Source organism: Podarcis gaigeae (assembly GCF_964106915.1).
Source record: "Podarcis gaigeae genome assembly, chromosome: 8".
In the NCBI taxonomy this organism is placed as follows: Eukaryota; Metazoa; Chordata; class Lepidosauria; order Squamata; family Lacertidae; genus Podarcis; species Podarcis gaigeae.
The window spans coordinates 11,318,587-11,344,096 of NC_139684.1; the positions used below are offsets into that span (position 1 = coordinate 11,318,587).

At 49.4% G+C, this 25,510-nt stretch overlaps 1 protein-coding gene across 3 annotated transcripts in view; it reads left to right on the forward strand.

The window, feature by feature from the left end:
* ALPL (alkaline phosphatase, biomineralization associated) overlaps positions 1–24,326 on the forward strand; it is a 59,229-nt gene extending 34,903 nt beyond the window's left edge. For 2 of the 3 annotated variants that reach the window (XM_083750245.1, XM_083750246.1), the window contains exons 7-12: positions 11,026–11,169; positions 12,382–12,451; positions 14,033–14,167; positions 14,986–15,177; positions 19,930–20,049; positions 20,997–24,326. In XM_083750245.1, the coding sequence (XP_083606371.1) occupies positions 11,026–11,169; positions 12,382–12,451; positions 14,033–14,167; positions 14,986–15,177; positions 19,930–20,049; positions 20,997–21,268 (933 nt within the window). In that variant the 3' untranslated portion in view covers positions 21,269–24,326. The remainder of the gene's footprint in view (positions 1–11,025; positions 11,170–12,381; positions 12,452–14,032; positions 14,168–14,985; positions 15,178–19,929; positions 20,050–20,996) is intronic. The other variant, XR_014567017.1, reaches the window with a different exon arrangement.
* Positions 24,327–25,510: the final 1,184 nt, after the last annotated feature.

The window sequence follows — 25,510 nt, forward strand, 5'->3', positions numbered from 1 at the left end:
GAATCTCAGCTAAAGCATCCGTATCAGATGGTTGTCCAACCTCTGCTTTAAAAACCTCCAAGGAAAAAGAGTCCATCACCTTCCGAGGGAGGCCATGCCACTGTCAAACGGCTCTTAATGCCAGGAAGTTGACCCTTTCTTGTAACTTGAAGCCATTGGTTTGAGTCCTACACTCCAGAGCAGGAGACAATAAACTTGCTCCATATGGCAACCTGTCAGATATTGGAAGACGGCTCTCCTATCTCCTCTCAGTCTTCTCTTCTCCAGGCTAAACATCCCCAGCTCCCTCATAAGGGTTAGTTTCCGAACCCTCCACCATCCTGATCTTTTCCCCCTCAGACGTGGAGCTCCCCCTGGGTGCATAGCTGTCAAGTGTCCCTTATTTGAAGGGACAGTCCCTTATTCCAGCGCCATGTCCCGCTGCTGTCCCTTATTGATAGATGTCCCTTAAATGTCCCTTAAATGATGTCCCTTAAATTTCAAAGGAAGCAGCTCCTCTCCCTCCCTCCCTGCCGGCCAGGGAGGAGGGAGGCTCCAACTGTGTTGCTTGGCTGTGTTGCTCACCTAATAAGAAGTCTAAGAACGACTGGGGGGGTGGAGCTTGCATGCCTTGTGTGTGGCTAGTTAATGCAAGCTGAGGGGGGTTTTGAATGCTGGACGCCATTTTGTTACACATGCTGCTGCAAACTTTGCAGTGCAAAGCCAAGCCGGGGAGCCATCTTAAGCTGAGGCTGCATAGGCCTTGTGGTGCATGTGATTCAGATTCTAGTCAGTTGAGCCTCTGGTTACAAAGTTGGTTGGACAGTGTTCTCGAAGCTACCAGCATGAGTTTGACCAGACTGCAGGAGGACAGGAAGACTGGAGTGCCTGCATGTCCCTTATTTTGGATGCTGGTCCCTTATTTTCAAGGCTGCTGGTCCCTTATTTTCAAATCTGTAAGTTGACAGCTATGCCTGGGTGTGACCTTGAGCCAGTCCCTGCCTCTCAGCCTAACCTACCTCGCAGGATGGCTGTTGCAGGGATTAAACAAGGAGAGGCAGAACGATATACAGTCATACCTCATGTTACGTTTGCTTCATGTTACGTTTTTTCAGGTTGCGTCCCGCAGTGACCTGGGTTACTGGGTTTCACTGCTCGCGCATGCACAGTAGCACTAAATCACGCTTCACGCATGTGCACAAGCACCAGATCACGCCGCTCACCTGTGCAGATACGTTGCTTCAGGCTGCGGGCTTTTCATGTTGCGAACGTGCCTCTGGAACGGATCCCGTTCGCAACCAGAGGTACCACTGTACACCACTTGGAGCTCCTTGCTAGGAATAGACAGGATGGAAATGCAGCAAATGAAGGAATTTGGGCCCTTGGATTAATAATAATAATAATAATAATAATAATAATAATAATAATAATTTTATTATTTATACCCCACCCATCTGGCTGGGTTTCCCCAGCCCTGTCCCTAGGGCCCACCCCTCAATGGTCTTCTCCCTGAATGTTTTTGCCTGACTGGTACCTGTCCCTGGACTCAGATAATGCCTCTTGCCTGCATGAATGGAGGCCAGAGAGGGATGCGTGGAAACTAGCCTACTGCGCGAAGGGAAAAATTCACATCAATTGCTTCACCTGCTTTTGCCCCTCCCCTGGCCACCCCCCCCCAGAAGGCAATGCGTCCCTTGGGGTTTCTAAAGGCTCCCCACCCCTGAGATGAGCAGTCCATTTAGCTCCCAGCACTGTCTCCTGGGACTGCAGAACGGCTCAGGCTCTGCCGCAAGCCTAATAATTATTCTACTTTGTGCAGAATGTACTATGCCGTACGTGGAAAACCACGGCCCTTCCTCGGGCGTTACTCTCGCTCTCTAGTTTCGGTAGCAAGCAGTTATTTTGGAGAACAAGGTGGGTGGGTGTGAGAGGGACACAAAAGGGAGGATCCAGCTCTGGGTGGATTTATTGCATTTTCAGTCCTGCTCCAAGGAGATCAGGGCGACTGAAAACGGCCTCCCTAACCCCATGTTATCCTCAGGCTGAGTTCAGGGGTCACATGACCTTGTGGGAAACCTTTCCAGGGTCACATGACAGTGGTGCATGAGTGGGCGGAGCAATAGATGTGAATCTTACATTTGCAGCCTTGGATGAGATGCTCCCTAATGCATACTTCTCGAAGCAATATTTGAAGCGCAGCAGTCCTTCAAAGTTCACACTTCTCCAGATTTTGCAAGGCACTTCTACAATCAAACAATATGCACATCGATGCCTGTATTTGGGGAAATTGCTTGCAGAACCATGTTTATTATTATGATTATGATTATACTGATGAATTTTCACAAAGATCGAAACAACCACAGCTCAAATTGCTGTGGAGATGTGGAAATCTGAATTGAAGACTGGAAATTTAGAAAGCCAGGGAACCGGAAAATTGACAGAATATTTAATCCCTGCCCCCAGCTCCCCTCAGATCTTTCATTTGGGGGGTGGGGGGGGGAAAGCTGCTCCCTGCCTTCTTTCTCTCAACGCTTCATGGTGCATAGAACATATACAAATTGAAATTGGTTAAAGCATGAGGAGTCTTACAGCAACAACAAAAATCTTTCTTTTTAAAAAGGAAACGCCTTAAATTAGAGATTGTGGGCTGAATTACCATCTAATGACTTGGCTGGGTCTTGGGAGAAAAACCTCTCTGTCTGTCTTGCAATGAACTAAAAAACAGAATCACCGATCCCACAACATTCACAGAAAAACTTCCTGTTTCTTTCAGGCAAATGTGGGTTTTTCTTCTTCTTCTTCTTCTTCTTCTTCTTCTTCTTCTTCTTCTTCTTCTTCTTCTTCTTCTTCTTCTTCTTCTTCTTCCTCCTCCTCCTCCTCCTCCTCCTCCTCCTCCTTCTCCTCCTCCTCCTCTTCTTCTTCCCTTGCATTGCAACTTTCTTTTCAAATCTTGGAAGTTAAACCAAGAAGCGGTTTGTCTCCCTGTGAGTCACAATGTTTCCTCGGTTGTGCATAAAGGATCATCTTTCTGCCCTTGAACCCTGCTCTTGTGGAAGATACACTACTGCTGTCCTGATTTCGTTCCCTTTTATTGAAAGCTAAAATCTCTAGCCCAGATGGCTAGAGGGGTGGGCTGTAGAAAAGTTGAGGAATCAGGTGACAGCCCTATGTTTTATCAGTTGCACAGATATTTCATCTGGAAGGAGGATGGGAAAGGAATTTGGTTCGGGATCTGTACTTCCCGAAAGAATAAACACACCTAATCGCAGCTACTCTTCAAAAGCCCCCTTCTCTGAATTTTGCAATGCCAAATGTTCCTGCTGGATAAAAGTTTATATTGAAGGGAAATGCATTAGTGGAAAGGACATACCAAAATCTGCTGGCAAACATTAGGGGTAATTGCATGGGGGAAAAGTGTAGCCTAGGAGAAATTTGCATTCGGATACTGGCAAAATTTCCCGGGGACGTTGACGAAAAACTGCAAAGCGGTGTGAGAATGTGGAGAAGCGGAGATTGGAAAAACAAGGAAAACCCCAAATGGGTGACTTCATCTATTCCTTGCCTGGAACAACAGCCAGGCTCTTGGCTGGCTGAGAAGGATAGGCCGAGGTTAGAAGCTTTTGGCGTTTTCCAAGCAGCTGATTTAACTATGCAGATCAGCTCAAAGCAAGCTTTCAGTGCTGCGAGTGGAAAAGTTGTGCGAATCGGCGGCTCTGAGGGGGGCGAGAGGGGAGGCCCTTGAGAATGCAACCCAAGAAAGTCTCTGGTAGTGCAGACCCTTCCTCCTCCTCCTTCATGCCGGACCAGAGAGCCTGAATTGTGTCTCTGTTTCCCACAACAGCTGTTCTCGTCCTCTGCCTTGCAACCCAAAGAGGCGAGAGAACGCGAGTGAGCAGGGTGGCCTCTTCCCAGTCCCTGCCTGCACCTGGCACTCGGGCAATGGGCCCCTGTTGCTATTCAGGCCCACTCTCTCGAGCACCCAGCCAGCAGCCCCCACCTCCCCGGCCCGTTTCCCCCAAACACAGGAAGCTGGCAAGGGCGAGAGAGTGCCAGGAGGTCAGAGGGCACCTCTCTGCAGATGCATTCGACGTTCAGGGTGAAGAGAAGCTTGAAAGATGCGCCGTGGTGTCGTGCGCTGATCTTTTATCTGGGCCATTGTAGCAGAGCGCATCGGTTGCATCGTCACAGCAGGGCACCCAATGCCAGCTGGCACAGCTTGCCCAAAGGAACAATCAATGCCTATTGTCTCAGGCAGTGGGCACAGCAGGAGGGGACACAGCTCCCCCTGGTGGTGGAATGAGGTCAGCAGCACCTAGAGGCGATGCTGATGTCTCTGTGGGCCGATGTTCACACTGGAGGTTCTGCGGGCAGCAATGGAGGCGTTGGATGACGGGCTGTAGCTGGGCACCCATTTGGTGCCATGTGTGGTTGGTCTGGTCTGCAATGCAGGAATCTTAACTAAAGTGTCCATGATAGACGGCTATCTTAAAAACCTCAAAGAAAGGGGAGTCCATAATCTCCCGAAGGAGACCGTTCCCACTTAGTCAGAATCTTTTTTCTTGTAATAATAATAATAATAATAATAATAATAATAATAATAATAATAATAATAATAATAATAATATAATATACCCCACCCATCTGGCTGGGTTTCCACAGCTACTCTGGGCGGCTTCCAACAAAGTATTAAAATACAGTAGTCTGTCAAACATTAAAAGCTTCCCTAAACAGGGCTGCCTTCAGATGTCTTCTAAAAGTCTGGTAGTTGTTCTTCTCTTTGACATCTGGTGGAGGGCATTCCACAGGGCGGGTGCCACTACCTAGAAGGCCCTCTGCCTGGTTCCCTGTAACTTGGCTTCTCACAGTAAGGGAACTGCCAGAAGGCCCTCAGAGCTGGACCTCAGTGTCCGGGCAGAACGATGGGGGTGGAGACACTCCTTCAGATATACTGGACCGAGGCTGTTTAGGTCTTTTAAGGTCAGCACCGACACTTTGAATTGTGCTCAGAAACGTACTGGGAGCCAATGTAGGACTTTGGAGCCATTAGTTTGAGTCCTACCCTCCAGAGCAGGAGAAAACAAGTTTGTTCCCTCTTCCACGTGACAGCCATTGAAAGGCAGAGCATAGTCGCCAAGAGGTGGATTTAGGGGGACGCGACCAGTTTGGTTGCACAGGGTATGGAACATTTGGCGCACTGCAGCTATGATGTAGAATGGAAGGCTTGAGGCAGGGTGGGGATGCCAAATTTTGACGTTGCCCAGGGCGCCGCTGAAATTTGAGACCCCAAGATCTGCCATTGTCAAAGGCCTTCTCTTCCTTCATGAATTTGTCTAATCCTCTTTTAAAGTCATCCTAGTGTGTGGTCGGGACACAGGTGGTGCTGTGGGTAAAACCTCAGCACCTAGGACTTGCCAATCACATGGTCGGCGGTTCGAATCCCCGCAGCGGGGTGAGCTCCCGTCGTTCGGTCCCAGCTCCTGCCCACCTAGCAGTTTGAAAGCACCCCTAAGTGCAAGTAGATAAATAGGTACTGCTTTATAGCGGGAAGGTAAACGGCGTTTCCGTGTGCGGCACTGGTGCTGGCTCACCAGTTGCAGCTTCGTCACGCTGGCCACGTGACCCGGAAGTGTCTTCGGACGGCGCCAGCTCACGGCCTCTTGAGCGAGATGAGCGCACAACCCTAGAGTTGGACACGACTGGCCCGTACGGGCAGGGGTACCTTTACCTTTAGTGTGTGGTCATCGCTGCTTCCTGCCGCTGGGAGTTCCATAGTTTTAACCACGCACTACTTGAAGAAGTCCTTTCTTTTATCGGTCTTCAGTCTTCCAGCATCCAGCTTCTTGGGATAGCCACGAGTTCTAGTGCTGCTCTCTGTGCCGCTCATAATTGTATAAACTTTCCTGTTGCCTCTGACTTATCTTTTCTCTAAACTTTTGCTCCCCAACAGCTTGTAATTCAGAGGTTTCAGGGACACGAGTGACGCTAAACCACTGAGCCTCTTGGGTTTGCTGATCGGAAGGTGCAGGCATAGGCAAACTCGGCCCTCAAGATATTTTGGGACTACAACTCCCATCATCCCTGACCGCTGAGCCTGTTAGCTAGGGATGATGGGAGTTGTAGTCCCAAAACATCTGGAGGGCCATGTTTGCCTATGCCTGATTCAGAGGTACCCTTTGCCTGTGCCATACCTGATGAAGCAACCGCCAGACATCTTTTAAAGACACAATCTTTCCTCTTAACTTCCCTGCCTGAAACCCTGGGGACCCACTAATGCCGGTCAGTGTAGACAACATTGAGCTAGACAGATCAAGGGTCTGACTCAGTATAATGCAGAGTCTTTTGGGTTTTTTAAACTCTTCAGCCTTTAAAAGTAATCAATATGTAATCAGGATCTTCCTAGTGCCCATGAACCTGGTGGCATGGCATTTTCCGGATGAAGAAACAGGGCTTTTTCCATGCTCCTCGGAGGACTTTAATCTAACAAACGCAGAATGAAATATATACCCCCAGGGCGAAAAATTTCCAGCTGAAGCAGGAGGGGAAAAGAGAGAGAGAGAGAAAGGGAGAGAGTTAGGGGGAGGAGAGGCCTGTTTCAATGCGGTGCTGGCCGCTCGCTGTGGCATTCATTCCTCTGGGTGAAGAGGCGTTTTGCAGTGTGCAGGCAAAGTAAGCCAGTTATTAGAAGGCACTAATGTTATGCAAGCACATGGGGGCTCCTGGATTGCCCAAAGGCGGCTGAGCCAGGCAGCTGGCTTCCCACTCCCAGTTTTCTAAGGCCTTGCCATAGAATTAGATTTCTCACCAGGCAAAACAGTGCGCTTTCCTGGCAGGTTGCGGAAAGTGCTGGGTCCCCGTGCGGCTGGTGGAGGAGGAAGAGCAGCAGCGAGGCATGAGTGCGAACTGTAGATTCGTGCAAGAGAGGTGCTGGGGTCCAGAAGATTGGGCAGGGCCAGGGACCTGGTGCCAGCCACACCCTGCCACAAACCCTACAGAATGCTCTCCCCCCACCACAAAGGTCTGGCTAAGCCAGGCATGACCTCGCATTCCTGCTGCCTGCGGGCGCCTGGAGCGCTGCTGGGTGCCCTCCAAACAGCCCTGGCCCAGGAACAGCCGGCAATGCCAGGGGCGATGTTAGCTTGGTTGCAGCAGCCGTGGCAGTGCAAACAGGCGGCCACAACGGCCCCAGCCACCCCGTGGTTTGAGCGACAGAGGTCAGTCTCCGGGCTCCTTTCACCGCTCGCATCGTCCGATGGAACCCGGCACCGCATTTCCCCCCGGGGTAAATAAATAGGGGTGGGTGTGGCTCTCTACTTCAAATAAACCCACGGCAAAAATAAAGCAAAAAGCTGAACCTGTTATTTAAGCAGCTTAATATGTCCATTAAAAAAAGAAGAAGAAGATAATAATTTTAACTTTCTTCTGCAATAATTACATGTTGGGCGAGCCAATTCTGTTGGGTGTGTAATTAAATATTCCCCTTCAAATCTCTTTCCCCCCACCCCACAACCTGGCCCAGTTCTGCTGCACTGGGTGATTCACCTTCTAAGACCCTAAACCGGAGGAGGAGGTTGGAGAGCCAGCAAAGAAGCGTAATTGTGGTCAAATAAACAGGCTTTCCGTTACAGGCCTTCACAGATGCAGCCCAGCTGAATTGTAAGCGCCTATTGGGCTGGGCAGAGAGCCTGCAAAGGACAGATTGCAGGAAGACACAGTCAGGAAGCATCTCTTTTAAACCTGCAGAGGTTTATGAACCAGATGTAGGACTCTCCTTAGACTTTTCCTTCCCTTTCAAAATGTCTCTAGTACATAGCTGTCAACCGTCCCTTATTTGGCGGGAAACTCCCTTATCCCAGCGCCCTGTCCCGCTGCTGTCCCTTATTGATGATGTCCCTTAAATTTCCTGGGTTTCAAAGGAAGCAGCTCTTCTCCCTCCCTCCCTGACGGCCAGGGAGGAGGGAGGCTCCAACTGTGTTGCTTGGCTGTCCGGCCAGCCCCCCTCCGGCCTCCTCTCACCAGCCTCGGCCCCTGGGAGCCCCTTCCCGCCAGGACTGAGGAGCCTTGAGAGGAGAGCGAGGGCAACCATAGAGAAAGCAGTTCAGAGAGAGGAGGAGGAGGCGCGGGCAGGTGTTCCAAGGGCTAACCATAGAGGGGGGAAAGCGGAGGAAGGACCGCAAGCGTTTCTTCCATAGATTTGTAGTGGTAGACTAGCATAGATGGTCTGATCTGCGGGTTTACTTCGGGCGCTATTCCCCCCCCCTCCTCCCGCCCTGCCTGATGGAACTGAGAGCTGCAGATGGAGCATGAGAGAAAAGATACAGAACTGCAGCAGCATCTTCATAGCTTGGGCTTCGTTTTGCGCGAAAAGTGGTTGCTGCTTGTAGTTATTTAATTGCAGCGTTTCATCAGCTGGTGTCTTGAGCAGCAACCTCTGGAAACGAAGGGCTAAAAACCGGCGCTGCTCTCAAAAAGTATCTGGTCCCTTTTAACTTCATATTTCAGCTGGTTGACTAAAATCCCTTATTTTGGCTGCTGAACCCTTATTTTTGTGGCTGCTGGTCCCTTATTTTCAAATCTGCAACTTGACAGCTATGCTCTACTGCCTGCTCAGCAATTCCCTTCTTGGGCCAAGTTTTCTATTAACATTCTAACACTCCACCTGAGGCCCCTTTTCTATTTTGTCTGAACCGGTGCAAAGTGGAAACTGAGCAGAATGAGAGAGGAGGTTCTTTGAAACCTCATTTTGGGAGGTTTGTTTATCCAGGTCTTACAACCACAATTCCTGCAGTTGTCCCACAAAACTGGAGCCAAGGTGTTCTCGTTCGCCCCAGAGCCAAAGTGGCATGAAAAAATGTCCAGAACATGGAAAGGTCCTTAGATACACCCTGCTGAGTCAGACGGTGTTCTGTTTACACTGGAACAAACTGTCCACCTTGACTCGCATTCCCGGTTGCTTGCCTGCCTTATCGCGGGAGCCCGTCGGACGCTGCAGTAGACACCGTGCCAGAACTGAGCAGGATGCACATGCCCTAAGCTGCTTTGTTGCCCATCAGGCTCAGGACCTGCTGCTCTGGCCGGCAGCAGCTTTGCAGGGTCTTGGGCAGAGAAGCAGCACTCCAGCCAGCCTGCTCTGTAACTAGGGAGGCAGGTGGCGCTGTGGTCTAAACCACTGAGCCTCTTGGGCTTGCCAATCGGAAGGTGGGCAGTTCAAATCCCCGCAACGGGGTGAGCTCCTGTTGCTCTGTCCCAGCTTCTGCCAACCTAGCAGTTCAAAAGCACACCAGTGCAAGTAGATAAATAGGTACCGCTGCAGCGGGAAAGTAAATGGCGTTTCCGTGCACTCTGTTTTCCATCACGGTGTCACATTGCACCAGAAGCAATTTAGTCATGCTGGCTGCATGACCTGGAAAGCTGTCTGTGGACAAACACCGGCTCCCTTGGCCTGAAAGCGAGGGAACCCCATAGTTGCTTTGACTGGACTTAGCCGTCCAGGGGTCATTTACCTCTTTTTTTTTTTACCTGCTCTGTAACTCTCTGCCAGGGATTGAACCTGATGCAACACGTTGGCGACTGATACACTCACAATAATTACCAAAATAATTATACATTCTTTATCCATCTTCTGAGAAAAATACAAAACCTTGTGCAAAGCCTAAAAAGATAAAGAAAACAAAAGCATTTGAAAAATCCATTGAAACCAGACATTATAAGCTCATCTTAGGTTGGGTAGTTCGTAAGTCTCTCCCCCCCCCTTTTTTATAATGTTTTATTAATTTTCATCAAGACAAATACATATCGTACCACATTACAACTTTAACAAATTTTCTCGTTTTTGGGCTTCCTTCAGCCTCTCTGACAATCGTCCAAATTAAACTTTTTGATTACACATTTCCTAAATTTGCTATTGCCTTTTAGCACACCCTTCCACACCTGTTTTTCTTTCTTACAATGTTTCTTAGATTTTTACAGAGCTTCTTTAAATGCCACTAACGTTATTATCACTTATACATTCCCAATATTCCACTAGCTTTCCCCAGTCCTCGATAGGGTAGTTCGTAAGTCTCTGTGGCTTTGCACAAGGTTTTGTATTATTCTCAGAAGGTTGATAAAGAATGTATAATTATTTTGGTAATTCTTGTGTGTATATTAGTCGCCAATGTCTTGCATGAGTTGTACTACTTCTATCAACAGCACAGGTTGCATTTTTCTAGGGATTGAACCTGAGGCTTTCCTCACATGTCTCACCACTGGCCTGTGGCCCTGCACCAAAACCTTGCCCAGTCAGGAGGCAGGATGGCCTTAGCTCAGCCACTGGTATCTTTTTTCTCAGCTGAGCACATCATCCTCTTCTAACTGCAGCCTCAAGCTTCGCAAGCCACTGTGTTGGTCCCAGGGGGAAGGTTACCGTTGGCGTAGTCAAGGTCCGGTCCTGGGTCACTAGCCTGGAAACAGTTCACAAGGAGCGGGGCGAGGTCCGAAGCAGGAAGCCGGGCGGGGACAGGAACACTGGAGGGTCAGGTCTGGGTCCGGGCAGGAACAGGTACTCAACAACGACGTTGCTCCCGCAACCTGGGACCGGGCTGACTGGCCCTTCTCTGAGGCCAGGGGCGGTCCCGGCCCCCAGGAGACCCGCCTCTCCTTGCCTTAAGACGAGCACTCCTCCTGGGAGAAACCAGTTCCCTTCGCCTCTCTGCCCTGAGCCTCTGCAGTTCAGGAGAGGCTGGAGGGTTACTGGGCCCAGGGGGAGACTCACCTGTAGGCACTGAGTCCTCAACCACCTCTGGAGCCAGAGTGGATTCACCTGGTGCCTGCTCCTGAGGATCCGGCACAGGTGCAGGCGCTTCAGAATCAAGGCCCTGCCCCAGTTCAGCCAGCCCTGGAGGCGGGGACTCCTGTGCAGGCTGGGATTCCTCCGGTTCAGCCTCTGAATCGGATTCCCAGGCCATCACAGCCGCTCTGAAAGTCTTTTCGATCCAAGCGATACTGTGATGTCCATGCTCACCTTGCATGCCAGGTAGAAACAGACTCCTTTCCTTGCCTCCTGCTCAGGTGATTATGGGAGGGGGTCGGAAGTACATGTTCCCCAAGAACACCAGCGATGTGGAATATCCGAACGAGGAGAAGTTCAGGGGGACTCGGCTGGATGGCAGGAACCTCATTGAGGCATGGAGGAAGACAAAACCAAAAGATAAGGTAAATGGGACATTTCTGGAACCCTCCCGGTGAAGTCTGGAGTGGCGATTATGATTGCAATGATGTTCCACCCCACCCCAATCTCGAGCAGCCAGGGACTTTCCCAGAGTTTGATTTCCTTGGGGTGAAGGTTGGCAGAGGCTGCGGGGTCTGTAGAATATACGGTTTGATTCACACAAATATCCAACCTGAGCATGAGATGTTCACGGCATTGATGCTCCAACAGATATTGCGTCTCCATCAGTCACTCCTTGGGGTCCAGCACAGAGCAAGCGGGTCTTTGGTCTTCCAGCTGCCAACCTGTTTCCGGCTCAGCTCTCTGTCTCTTGTTCTCCTACCTAGCAGCAAGGAGAGTGGGGTCCATGAGCCTGGAGGGAACCATCCTTCAGTTGTAGCTCTTGTGGCTCATTCTTCTGGGATGCTGATCAGGACACTTATATGGCCAGCTAAGGTCAATGACTTACAAAGAAACCTGTCTAACCAGTTCAGCAACAGAATCTTCTCTTAGATCCTGACCCTCGCTGGATATAAGACCTCATGGCACTGTAGTCTAAACCACTGAGCCTCTTGGGCTTGCCGGTCAGAAGGTTGGTGGTTCAAATCCCCATGGTGGGGTGAGCTCTCGTTGCTCTGTCCCAGCTCCTGCCAACCTAGCAATTCGAAAGCACACCAGCACAAGTAGATAAATAGGTACCGCTGCAGCGGGAAGGTAAATGGTGTTTTCATGTGCTCTGGTCACGGTGTTCTGTTGTGCCAGAAGCGGTTTGGTCATGCTGGCCGCATGACCCAGAAAGCTGTCTGTGGACAAACAACAGCTCCCTCAGCCTGAAAGCGAGATGAGCGCTGCAACCCCATAGTCGCCTTTGACTGGACTTAACTGTCCAGGGGTCCTTTATCTTTTTTACCTTTTATAGGACCCCAAGAACTGGAAAGGACTGGGGGCATCACCCAGACTGATCCCCCCAAACCCACAACAATGATGACAATCCCAGTTGGGGATCTGTTTGGTCCCAGTTCTCCTCCTGGTCATCCTCACACTCTACTATAGTCATGAAAACAAACCCAGTGGCCTTGATGAGAGGGGCCCAATCCATACAATCCCTTGGAAGTACTGCTATTTCACCTCATCAGTGCACCAGTTTAGTAGACGACCACTAAAGGTGCTCCTCAGTGGCAAATTGATTCTTCTCTCTCTCTCTCTCCCCTCCCCAGAACGCCTTTTATGTGTGGAATCGGACAGAACTGATGAAGCTTGACCTGAACAAGGTGGACTATTTAATGGGTGAGTTTCTAGTTCATGGGGGGTGATCCAGAATTTTGGATTACGTTGTCAGCAATAGGCTGATGGCACTCAGCTCTATTTCTCCTTTACATCTGCAGGTGAGGCAGTGGAAGTGCTGGACCATTGCCTTGCCTCAGTAATGGACTGGATGAGAGCCAACAAACTGAAGCTCAATCCAGATAAGACAGAGGCAATCTTAGTGGGTGGTTTCCTAGACCAAATACATGGGAGGTTGACTGCTCTTGAGGGAGTTACACTTCCTCTGAAGGAGTGGGTATGTAGCTTGGAGGTCTTCCTGGATCCTTTGCTGTTGCTCAAGGCTCAGGTGGCCTCAGTGGCCCCGAGTGCCTTCCATCAGCTTCGGCTGGTGGCCCAGGTGCACCCCTGTCTGGACAGAGACAACCTAACTACTGTTGTCTATGCGTTGGTAACTGTTAGAATTCCTGCTCTGTGATTGCAGTCATGGGATTGTTGTCTATCACATGACGATATACATTTTGACTCAACAGGGTGGAAAGTGATGGAGACAGGATGTTCTTTCATTTTGCTGTCTGATGCTAGAGAGAGAGGGAGCCATGTTGCAGTGCTTATATGTAAATAAAGTAGATTAGCCAAAATGCTGAGTTGCTGAGGTCTCTTATGCAAGCTGCACAAACTCTGCGGATCCCTAAATGTGCCGATGTCTGTTGGCATCGGTCGCTGTGATTTTCGGGCAGAAGAAAGCTTATGAAGCTCCCAAACAATCGACCAGGAGGGTTAGATTACTGCAGTACATGGGGCTGCCTCTGAAGATGGCTCAGAAACATCAGCTGGTGCAGAATTTGGCGGCTGGGTTGCCACGGCGAGGCCGTTTGAGCATAATGCACTGGCTGCCAATTAGTTTCTGGGCCCAATTCAAAGTGCTGGTTTTTACCTATAAGCCCTTAAACTGCTCAGGACTACAATACCTCAGAGACCTCCTCACCCCATATAAACCAACTCTGTGTCCATCATTTGAGGCCCTTCTTCATGTACCTCCTCCATGCGAGGTCCTGAGGGTGGCAACACAAGAACGGGCCTTATCTGCAGTGGCTCCCTGTTTGTGGAATTCTCTCCCCAGGGAAGTTCGCCTGGCACCTTCATTATACACCTTTAGGCGCCAGGCAAAAATGTTCCTCTTCAACCAGGCCTTTGGCTGATTAACAGCCAATGCCCTTTTATATGTGTTGTGGGAGGGGGAGATTATTGGTTTGTTTTCGTTCTTATTTTTATTATGTCTTTTGTGTATTTTTAATGTTGTGAACCACCCTGAGATCCACTGATGAAGGGTGGTATACATATTTAATAAAAAATAATAAAAAATATTATTAGGCAACATGTGTGCCTCAAACACCCTTCGCATCTGCTGCCTGAAGCAGCCAGCTGACTCTGTCCAATGTTAGAGCCGGCCCTGACTATGTTGGCTGCATGCTATGCCAGCGTTGTGGAGAAATGCAAACATGTAATACACAGACTAAATCATTATTTAAGTGAGATCAGGGACTCGAATGGAGCATGAGAGTTAACGAGGCTGTCACTCACACCTCTGGCTTTCGTCCGCAGGCCTCTTTGAGCCGATTGACCTGGTGTACGAGCTGAACAGGAACAACGAAACAGACCCTTCTCTGACGGAAATGGTGGAGGTGGCCCTCAAAATCCTCCAGAAGAACCCTCTTGGGTTCTTCCTTCTAGTAGAAGGTGAGAGGAGGAAGACGGTGTGGAGAAGGCAAGGGACCATTGTAGGAGGGACCACTGTTCCTGCATGCTGATTCAAAGGCCAGTTATGCAGCAATTGTGGAGGGTGACAGCAGAACTAGATGGGCCATTGGCCTGATCTAGCAGGACCTTCTTATATTCTTAAAGCACCAAAGGAATGAAGAAACCCTTGGTTCATATCCAACACAACACCGTGGTTTCTTTTAAGCCATTGTTGGTTTAGCAAGCCATGAGTTGCCCCACAGACAAACAAACCATGGTTTGCTTCTTCAAAGTATGGTTTGCTTTCCAGCTGCTCTTGCCCTCGAGCCTTTGTAGCTCGGTGAGCATCTGGGGTGGGGTTGCCAAGCAAACCGTGGCCAAGTTCACACATAACACCAAACCATGGTTGAAACAAACTGCATTCTGACTGTGGTCTGTTGGCGGTAAAACAACAACATATGAAACAGGTTAAGGACTGATTGTCTCTGATTTTGGTTTCTGGTGGCTGGTTTTCTTATATAAATTGCTGGTTTTATGGAAGATGTTTGTATAAATTTGTGTATCCTAACATATTGTTATGTACTGCCCTGGGAATTTCAGAATCCGAATTCTGAAGGGCAGAGTACAAATTCAATTATAGTAATGGTGATAATATTGGAGTGTTGGTGGGCTCTCCTTTGCTGGAGATATTTAAGCAGAGATTGGATGGCCATCTGCCAGAGATTCTTCAGCAGCAATTCCTGCATTGTAAGGGTTGGGACTAGAGGACAATTGGGGCGCTTCTGACAGTTTTCTGATTCTAATAATTCCTTCCGCAGGAGGCAGGATTGACCATGGACACCACGAAGGAAAAGCAAAGCAGGCTTTGCATGAAGCTGTGGAGATGGATCGGGCAATTGGCCGGGCTGATATCATGACCTCTTCTGAGGATACCCTGACCGTGGTTACTGCAGATCATTCCCACGTCTTCACTTTTGGAGGGTATACTCCCCGCGGCAATCCCATTTTTGGTATGTTGACACGCACACAAGCTGACATCCACGGCGTAGATGAGAGGTTAAACATGCCCAATGGTCGCAGTTTGCAGCCACCTGGAGGGGCCATTCTTGACATTTAAGAGTCGCAGTAGTGTTTTCATCTCCCCCCGTTCCCATCATCTTTTCCTACTTCATTGCAGCTTGAAAATGTGGGACTCTTTGTTGTTGTTTTAATGTAGAGAGAGGTGCAGTACCGAAGTACAATTCAGCTACCAAGCTGGTCAGTTTCTGTCATTGGAATGGAGGGGCAGGCAACTGCTCTGCCTCAGGTTGCCAAAGTTGTTGAGCGCGCTTTTTTTTTTCAAAATCTAAAAAGAAGAAGGTTTTGAGCTATTTTTAAGGGACATCGCCCAAAACGACACTACCGACACGGGTTGCTGTATGCCTGTATTTGTCCAGACATTTCAACAATTTCCACCTGGTGTCAGGCTTCAGAGAATCCTACCCCTCCCATGGCGGTAGCCAAGAACCAGATAAACAAGAAGAAGCCTTACCAAGTAATTTATTCAATGTTCACAGAGAGAGAAGGAATGTAGTTTCCCTTAAATAATGGCGTCACTGCGAGTAAAGTTCCACCAGCTCCGTCTCTCCTATTATACGTCATCCCTACATTGGCTGATCTGAGCTTTCTGCCTCTTCACTTTCTGTTCTACTACTCTCAATGGCTGCCTGGTCCTGGGAGGGTGGAGTCAGGAATACTTTCCAAAGACACTGAGTCTGTCAGCTGTCTCTCCCCTGCTGTTCCCCTCCCAATATTTCCCCTCTGCAGCCTCTGAGCTATGCCCTTCTGCAAACCACTGTTCTAAATCTATACGGTCCTCCTGTTCTCAGGAAGGTTCAGGAGAAGGGGGGGGCAGCGATCCCCACCATTCCTCCTCAGTCCAGCCCCTGACACCCGGCCCCTGCTTCCGACAGCCGATTCCCAGCTATGTCTGGGAAATTCCTGACACAGGACAACCCTATCTTGGGCTTACAAGCAAAGAGTTTCAGGTGCTCTCCAGACATCTTTCTGCTTTCACATCAACCAGCCTTATTCTTGGAGATGACCGACTGAAGTGGGTGTCCCGTGTGGGTGTTGGGCATGTGTTTGTGGGTCTGTCCACATACTTATTCTCTGTAAAGATAATTGCAGATCCACCCCCTGAGGGTTTGCTGGAGCAATTTCCACGCTAATTTCCAAAGAAACATTTGTGGCTAACGTTTACAGTGTTTTGGAATATTTCCCAGAGCAGAGTTACAAACTTCTAGCAGGCAGGCATGGTTTTAGTTTTTCTTAAAAAATAACTACAGATTCATTCTGCTTTCCTGCAACAAAACAGGACCCCTGCTGACAATCAGGGATGTTAGAAAATTCACATGAAAACAGAAACAGGAGTGGAAATTACCGAGGTTCACTAACTTGTCTTGTGTTTGGAACATAAATCAATGTAGCAGAAATCAATTAGGCGTTCACTGCTGCCGCGGTTGCTTTCAGTCTGCAAACAGTACGAAATGGATTACATTGTTTTGCACCATTTACATTGAAATGAATGGTGTGGAATAACGTAATAACAACACAATTTATCTAATTAATTACATGAATTGTGTAAGTTACATACTCTTGCCACAGAAGACAGGGAAACTAATAACATTTTGGCAGAAGCCGAACTGCAGAGGAATGCAAACACTGCTGCATGCCATGAAATTCAGCGCAGAATGGTTAATCGTTGCTCACAGACTGTCTGGCCAGAGTGGTGCATGATCTGGCTGTCGCTTGGACTACTGCAATGTGCTCTGCATGGGGCTACCTTTGAAGGTGACTTGGAAACTACAACTAATCCAGAATGTGGCAGCTAGACTGGTGACTGGGAGCGGCCACTGGGATCATATAACCCCGGTCCTAAAGGATCTTCACTGGCTCCCAGTACGTTTCCGAGCACAATTCAAAGTGTTGGTGCTGACCTTTAAAGCCCTAAACGGCCTTGGCCCAGTAGACCTGAAGGAGTGTCTCCACCCGCATTGTTCAGCCCAGACATTGAGGTCCAGCTCTGAGGGCCTTCTGGCTGTTTCCTCCCTGTGAGAAGCGAGGTTACAGGAAACCAGGTAGAGGGCCTTCTCGGTAGTGGTGCCCACCCTGTGGAATGCCCTCCCACCAGATGTCAAGGAGATAAAAAAAAAACCTACACAACATTTAGAATACATCTGAAGGCAGCCCTGTATCAAAAAATTTTTAATGTTTGGTTTTTTAATGTAGTTTTATTACGCTGGAACTTGGTTAAACCTTACAAAATCTCCCAGAGTGGCTGGGGCAACCCAGTCAGCTGAGCAGGGTATAAGTAAAGTTGTTGTTAAAATGGTTAAAACCGGCAGGGCATCTATTTCTCAGGAATTGCCACCTAGCCCTGCCTTGCTGAAATGCAGGTGGGATTACTGCACTTAAAGAAGAACATGGGCAAACTAGAAAGGTTTCAAACAAAGATTGGAAAGGCTAAGAGGAACCAGGTGTGTTTAGCTCAGGGAAGCGAAGATTGTCGGGGAACATGGCTGCATTCTCCAAAGGTGATTTGTGCTCACGATGCTATAAGGGCATTCACACCCAAGCCTGTTTCCCAGACTGTTTATGCCGGCAAAAACATTGGGGTGGTAACATTGGGCCACTTCCAGTCAGTGCAAATCCCATAACTCCATAGTGTTATCATGCCTTTAACGTCCTGGTTAATTTGGGTCCTGCTTCTGGACACGGGTGGCACTGTGGGTTAAACCACAGAGCCTAGGACTTGCTGATCAGAAGGTCGGCGGTTTGAATCCCCATGACGGGGTGAGCTCCCGTTGCTTGGACCCTGCTCCTGCCAACCTAGCTGTTTGAAAGCACGTCAAAGTGCAAGTAGATAAATAGGTACTGCTCCAGCGGGAAGGTAAACGGCGTTTCCGTGCGCTGCTCTGGTTCTCCAGAAGTGGCTTAGTCATGCTGGACACATGACCCAGAAGCTGTACGCCGGCTCCCTCGGCAAATAAAGCGAGATGAGCGCTGCAACCCCAGAGTCAGCCATAACTGGACCTAATTGTCAGGGGACCCTTTACTTTACCTTTATCTGTCGCACCAATGCACAGTCATCCTGTCAAGGACCCGTTGCTCAATAAAACACCAGTAAAATGCCATTGAACTGTGGGTGTCCCACTGTGTTACCTGGAGAAAGTGAACAGAGGAAAGCTTTTCTCCCTCTCAACTTAACACTGGAACTCATGGGTATTCAATGAAGCTGATTCTTAGGACGGAGGAAAGAAAGTCCTTCTTCATGTAGCAAGCACATAGTTAAACTGTGGAACTCCTTCCCACAGGAGGTAGAATCGTAGAATCGTAAAGCTGGAAGGAAACCCAGGGGCCATCTAGTCCAGCCCCCTGCAATGCAGGAATCTCAACAAAAGCATCCATGGCAGATCACAGGAAGCGACGGCCACCAACCTGTCAGGCTTCGGGGAATCAGCTTCCTCCCCCCATGGCCGTAGATAAGAAGATCAAACGAAAGGAAGGTCTTACCAGTTAGAATCTTTAATAATCACAGTGAGAGAACAAAGAACACATCTCCTAGAAATGGCGGTGCTCCCAATTAAGGATTACTCCCATCTGTCCCTATTAATCTACGTCATTCCTACATCTTGAGCTTGCACTCTCTGCACTTTCTGTTCTGAGACTTTCTGAGCTCTTCATGACCTTGGGCAGAGCAGAGGAATGATGTCCAGCGACTCTCTTTTCCAGTGTTTCTTCTCCTAGCTGTTCCCCATCCAGTATTTCCCAGCTTCTGCCTTCTGAACTGTGCCCCTCTGCAAACCACTGTGCAAACCCAAATCTATACTGTCCTCCTACTCCTGGGAAGATTCAGGATCAGGAGCGGGGGGAGGGGGTGGCTCCCACCATTCCTCCTCAGTGCAGCCCTCCTCAGCACTGTCCCCTGATACAGCTTGGGTGTGCTGGGCCCGGGGGTAACCTGAGCAACGTGGTCCAGGTCCGGTCCTGAATCCAAGGGTTCTGTGAGAAGTCAGTCCGACAGGGCCAAGGCAGGACACAAGGTAGGAAACCAGGCAAGGTCAGGCACAGGGTCTCAGGCAGGTTCTAGCAAACAGCAATGTTGCTCCCGCAAACAGCCTTTTGTCTTTGTCGGGGTAATGACTGGTCCTGATCCCCTGGTGACTCACCTCCCTGTCTCGCCCGAAGGCGAGCACTCCTCCTGCGAGTACTCAGGTCTCTCCTTCTCTCAGACCTTAGTCTCTGCAGCTCGGGAGACGTGGGTGGGTTACTAGACCCAGGAGCCGCCTCAGCCTCCCCTGACCAAACCGGTAGTGGAGCAGCTGTAAGTGATGGTCCAGCTGAAGGCAACGAGGTCATCCCCGCATCTGGAGCCAGGGCAGGCTCAGGCCCCTGACTTGGCCCAGCTGGTGTTTGTTGCAGGGAAACCTGTGCAGACTCGGGCTCTTCAGAATCAGGCCCCAGACTTGGTTCAGGTGCCGCCTGAGGCAAAGGATCCAGTGCCGCCTGAGACTCCTCTGGTTCCGAGTCTGAGCCCGAGTCCCAGGCCATCACACTGGGTGACTTTAAAAAAGAGGATTCGACAAATTCACAGTTGTTAAACTATGATGACAATGATAACAACAACAACAACAACAACGACGATGATGATGATAATAAATATTTTAGTGGCTGCGTAAGGTCTGTCTAGTGCTTCATTTCTTCTTTTCCCCTTAACTTAGGTCTGGCCCCGATGCAGAGTGACGTGGACAAGAAACCTTTCACCTCTATCCTCTACGGGAATGGGCCCGGGTACAGAGTCATCGATGGAGAGAGAGAGAACGTGTCCACGGTGAACTTCAGTGAGTCCCAGGCCTATAGGGGACACCCCCACCCCACCCCCAGTCACCCCTGCCTACACCCCCCTCCCTCCACTTCCACTCTGCCATAATGGTGGTGGTAATTCTAACCGGGGGGCGGGGGGGCAGTGCTCTAAATTTTAAGATGGGTTCTAACTCTTCACTGGTTCTATCAGGTTGCGTTTCATACCGCTAAGTTGCTTCGCGACTTTCTCCTTGCACAAAGTGGCTAAGAAGTCTAATAACTTGAATAGAGAGAAATGTGTGGGAATGTTCAGGGTGGCAGGAGAGGATATATTGTTTATTAATATCCTTCCTAACCTGCGCTATCAAGCTCCTTTATGCAGCAGAGTTACATTCCCCTTTTTATATGCACAGCAGATAGCTGGTTGCAGGCTCGTGTGAGCCTCTCACTATTACACAATTCAGTCTGTCTCAGATTGAATTGTACGTTCCTGGCGAATTGTAAGTTCCCTTGAATCCATCTTAAAAGAATAAAGACATGGCAATCTTATTCAAATTCAATAAAAGAAGTTTACTCACATCAGTTCACAGTTGGATTCCTGAAGGCAGATTTAGTTACAAATATGTACATGTGGATCTACCCCATATGGGGGAATGATCCCAGTGCTTCTGCTAGCTGAGAGCTAGCAGAGCAGTCCTAGCTAGAAGCTGGTCAAAAGTGAAGGAAGTCAAAAAGAGGAAGGTTGCTGCGTGACTCTTCCTTTTGTTACCTGGACAGGTAAGGTCATGCCTAACTTCTATCACATGCAAAAGGAAGGATGCTCTAGCTAGGAGTAACAGGAAGTTTCGACTGACTGGACCAAACATTCCCTCGCATGTCCACTCTAGGAAAACAAGGAATGTTGTACTTGACTGCCTCTCATGGATTGCATCCCACAAAATGCACCCTGATAAGTGTTTCCTCCATTTTCCCGCTCCCTCTCTAGCGGATGCCAACTACCAGGCTCAGTCTGCCGTCCCAATGCGCATGGAGACACATGGAGGGGAAGACGTGGCCATCTTCGCCAAGGGGCCCATGGCGCACCTCCTCCACGGAGTCCATGAGCAGAACTACATCCCCCACGTCATGGCCTACGCCGCCTGCATTGGCGAGAACACGGGCCACTGCCGCTCCGGAGCGCCCACAAGGAGCCCGTCGGGACTCCTCGCCGCGACCCCCATGTTCTTCTCCCTCACTCTGCTCAGGCTGCTGTTCTAAAGGCTTGCCTTCGGAGCGCTCCTCTACCGGTTGAGCCTGACCGCGCAGCGTCTGGGGCTCCACGACCTGCCTCTGGAAATGGGGTTCAGGTTTCAGCGACGGAGTGACCCACCGCTAGGAATTTCCATTCCAGGCTTGAAGGCACCGGGGGCACCGGGTCAAACATCACTTGTTTGTTTTGGATGTTCCAGGAGCAACGCCAGCCTGACATTCTGAGATATTTTCTCTGGCAACTTCCTCAACGAAGATAAGAACGCCATGGGGCTCTGTTGCATGGGAAGGGCATGCTCTTCGTTTTTTGTTTTCTTTCTCTTTGCTGAAGTGTCTCTTACTTCACCAGAACGTTTTAACCGCCTGCTGTCTTAAAGGCTTGTCACCTTCCTTCCTTCTGCAAAGGCAGGCACCCCTAAAAGATAAAAAAAAAAAACCACCCACTCTTCCTTCTCAATCCATTATTCCTGATTTATATTGTGAGCAGTGGGAGTTCTTCCACCAATCAACCAGCTCAAAACCAGCCATGAAATTTAAGTTCAAAGAAGCAGAGGGTTATCGTTCCCCTGCCCCACAGGCCTCTGGACTTGTTGTTCCTCTTTCCCAACGATGGGGGCAGCTGATTCCATCTGGCTACTTGGCAGAAAGAGAGACCGTGGGCCGCACCAGGACTCTCCTTTGGGAGACGTTGGGGCTCCGCTCTCCTTGAACCTCTTTCCATTCCTTCATTCGAAGGACTTCTGCGCCTAGTTTGCTTCCCCCCTCCTTCGTCCCAGTCCCCTTTTCTTCTTTTCACACGTATTTTATTAGTGCTTTTTGTAAATGACTCCGGGAGCACTTTTTGGGTGTGGGTGTGGGTGTGTATGAAGTAAAACAGTTAAACAAAACAAAAGCACACACACAAAAACAAACAAATAACCAGAGGAATGCTCAGCTTGATTTGTTCACATGCAGCATGTTATTTTTATGGGGGGATGCGGGGGGGGGGTATAAATACCCCTAAACATTCCGTGAATCTAAGTTTGGCCTCATGGAGGGGCAGTATTTCAATATCAGTAGGAAAATGAGAGTACCCCTAAACATTTTTTTAAAGAAAAAAAAGCACTGGTCACATGTATGCACCTAACCCTTAGCAAAATCATGCCTGAATGATAAACCAGGTGGGGTGGGGGTGTTTTAAGCGGTCATTGGTTGTAACACCACAAGTTCTGCAGCATTTGAAATCCTATGCTTTTGTTTAAAGCAACGAGCAAACCTTTGATTGTATGTTTAAAGAAATGAACTCTGAAGTTTCTGTTTTCTTAAGTGGCAGAGAACTTGTGCTGAGAGGATGAGAGGAGGATGAGGGGCTCTGTTTGATGTGGTGTGAGCCATGCTCATGTGGTGTGCTGTGGCGTTGGGGCTGGGAAAAGGGCTGGCTCTCCTCTCTGATGCTATCTCTGCACGCAGCTTGCAACGTTAGCCAGCCATGCGATACCTTCCGACTTGTTTCAGTTCTGGGGAGAGTCTTTAGCCCTCCAGATGTTGTTAGCCTCCAGCAACTATCTAATTGCTGTTAGGGCTGATAGGGCAACGGCAAACCCTGCAACATCTGCATGGCACACAAAGGACAGCCTTGATCTATCCGAAGTGGTTTCGCTTTGTGTGAGCAACACAGAAAGTTCCGCAGCCTTTGGTGCTCCAACTTTGTCCCTGGAGGGAATTAGATAGTTGCTGGCACTGCAATGCTGGAAGGCAGCTGGAGGGTGTCTTAAGCTAGCAACCTGCATCACAAACCCTGCAGCCTTCAAAACCCTTTTTCAAATGGCTTTGCATCATCCACACGCAGAGGTGCTGCCCCGTGGTGGATTGAGGAGCTGCAAAGCAAGAACCCGGAGGAGGCTCTGATTCGAACTCTGAGCTTGCTCCATAGCACTGGAGCAACCACAGAGTCAACCATTAGTTCAAGACTCCTCTGACGGCTCAAGGAGGTTAATGGCAGCACCGTGTATCCAGGGCCGGCCCTGCGGTTGTGCAAAAAGAGGAGACAGTGCCTCAGGTGGCGGATGCTGGAGGGAGCAGGCCCTGGCTTCCTAAGCTCCTGCACGCATGCATGCACTCACGCACACACAGCCATCCCCTTCCACATCTGCTGTATATTTAACACCTGCTGTATACTAAGCACCCTCTCCTGGCCACCCCAAATAGCCTGCCCCCTCAGTGGACAGCAGGCAAAATCCAGTGCAAGGGATGTGCACTAGCAGAATCTCCATCTCTCCTTAAAATCAGCTCCAGGAGACGATTGGGCAAAGGCCATAGTTCAGCGGTTGGGCATCTGCCTTGCAAGCAGAAGGTCCCAGTTCTAGTCTCCAGTGGTAGGTAGGGCTGGGAGAAAACCCTGGCGACCTACTGTTGCCAGTCACGCGGTTGGGCCAATGCCCTGACTCTGTAAAAGGCAGCTCCCTGATTTCTTCAGTCCAGCTATCAGCCTAGTTCAGTAATCTCCAACCTGTTGCGAGGGCACAGTTATTCATAGTTCCCCACATATTTGCATGGTGGCTATGCTGTTGTGACACCCGCCTTTGACCAGCTAGCGACCCAGCAGTGGGTCCCAACCGGTCAGCTGAAAGCCAGTGGCCTAAGTCAGCTTCTGTCCGTTCAAAGTGGCGCCATTTTGTCCCTTCTCTCAGGCAGCAGAATGCCTTGAGCTGGGCCCACAGCCCAATTCTAATTAACCAGAACGAATTATTCCCTGTTCCTCATAATACTTGAACTTCGGGGCGGCTCAATGAAAGACGTTTGGTTGGAAGCAAGTTCAGGCCAAAACAAAAAAGCCCTTCTTCGTATAATGCGAAATTTGCAGGCTTAATCGCCACCAAGTTCTAGGGAATGCCAATGGCTTTGAATGGGGGTGGGTGGGGTGGCAGGTGATGACACGGCTGGCCTGCGACATTTTGCTGCTGCAGGCAAATAGTCCCAGCCCCACGGCTGCCCCCTTGCCCATACTGATGCACTTCAGGTACCAGTGAGTGGCACAGGAATGACTGCAGGGGCACGGTGGGGAGGGACCCAGATAATAATAATAATAGTAATAAAATAATGAACCTTTATTGTCACTACACCACCTGTGTGCAGTGAAATTAAACGAGCCGCCCCCCGCCACATACACTCAGTCTTGTTCACACTTTGTGTGCTTGTCGGAAGTCAATTGCACCACTATCCCCCCCCCCCCATTCAGCAGCCCATGGATAAAAACTTTTCTTTAACCTGTTGGTTTAGCTGACTATACTTCTGTATCTCCTGCCCGAAAGTAGGAGATTAAAGATGTGCTGGCTGGGGTGTGCGTCGTCCCTGAGAATCTTCCTCACTCTCCTGAGGCAGCGGTCTCCTGCGATGTCATCTAGCGAACTCAGGGGATAGCCCATGATATCATGCGCTGTATTCACCACCCTCTGTAGGGCCTTCAAACCAGCAGACCACACTGTAATACAGTGTGAAAGGACACTTTCTATTGTGGACCGGTAGAAAGAGATCATCAGTTTTGGTGTGACATTGTTCTTACGCAAGACCCTAAGGAAATGGAGTCCCTTTTGGGCCTTCCTAACCACCTGGCTGCCCAAGGTGGGCTTAGACCCTCCAAGTACCCTCTTTTCCAGGGGCAGTCCCAGACTTACAGAAGCCATCCCGGTTCCTGATTAGATCCCAGAATGTCCCACATTTCCTTGGAGAAATGTTGGAGGGTATGGAGTTATGCAACCTCCAAGCCAAGGAGATAAGTAACTAGACATAATAATAATAATAATAATAATAATAATAATAATAATAATAATAATAATTTGTTATTTGTACCCCGCCCATCTGGCTGGGTTTCCCCAGCCACTCTGGGCAGCTTCCAACAAAGATGAAAGATACACTAAAATGTCACATATTAAAAACTTCCCTGAACAGGGCTGCCTTCTTTAGAAGACATCTGAAGGCAGCCCTGTATAGGGAGGTTTGTTTTTTTTTAAAAAAAGGTTTAATATTTTATTATGTTTTTATATATGTTGGAAGCTTCCCAGAGTGGCTGGGGGCAAGCCAGTTATTATTATGGATTAAAGGGACCCCGACATTAGGTCCAGTCGTGACTGACTCTGGGGTTGCGGCGCTCATCTCGCTTTATTGGCCAAGGGAGCCGGCGTACAGCTTCTGGGTCATGTGGCCAGCATGACTAAGCCGCTTCTGGTGAACCAGAGCAGCGCACGGAAACACCGTTTACCTTTCCACTGGAGC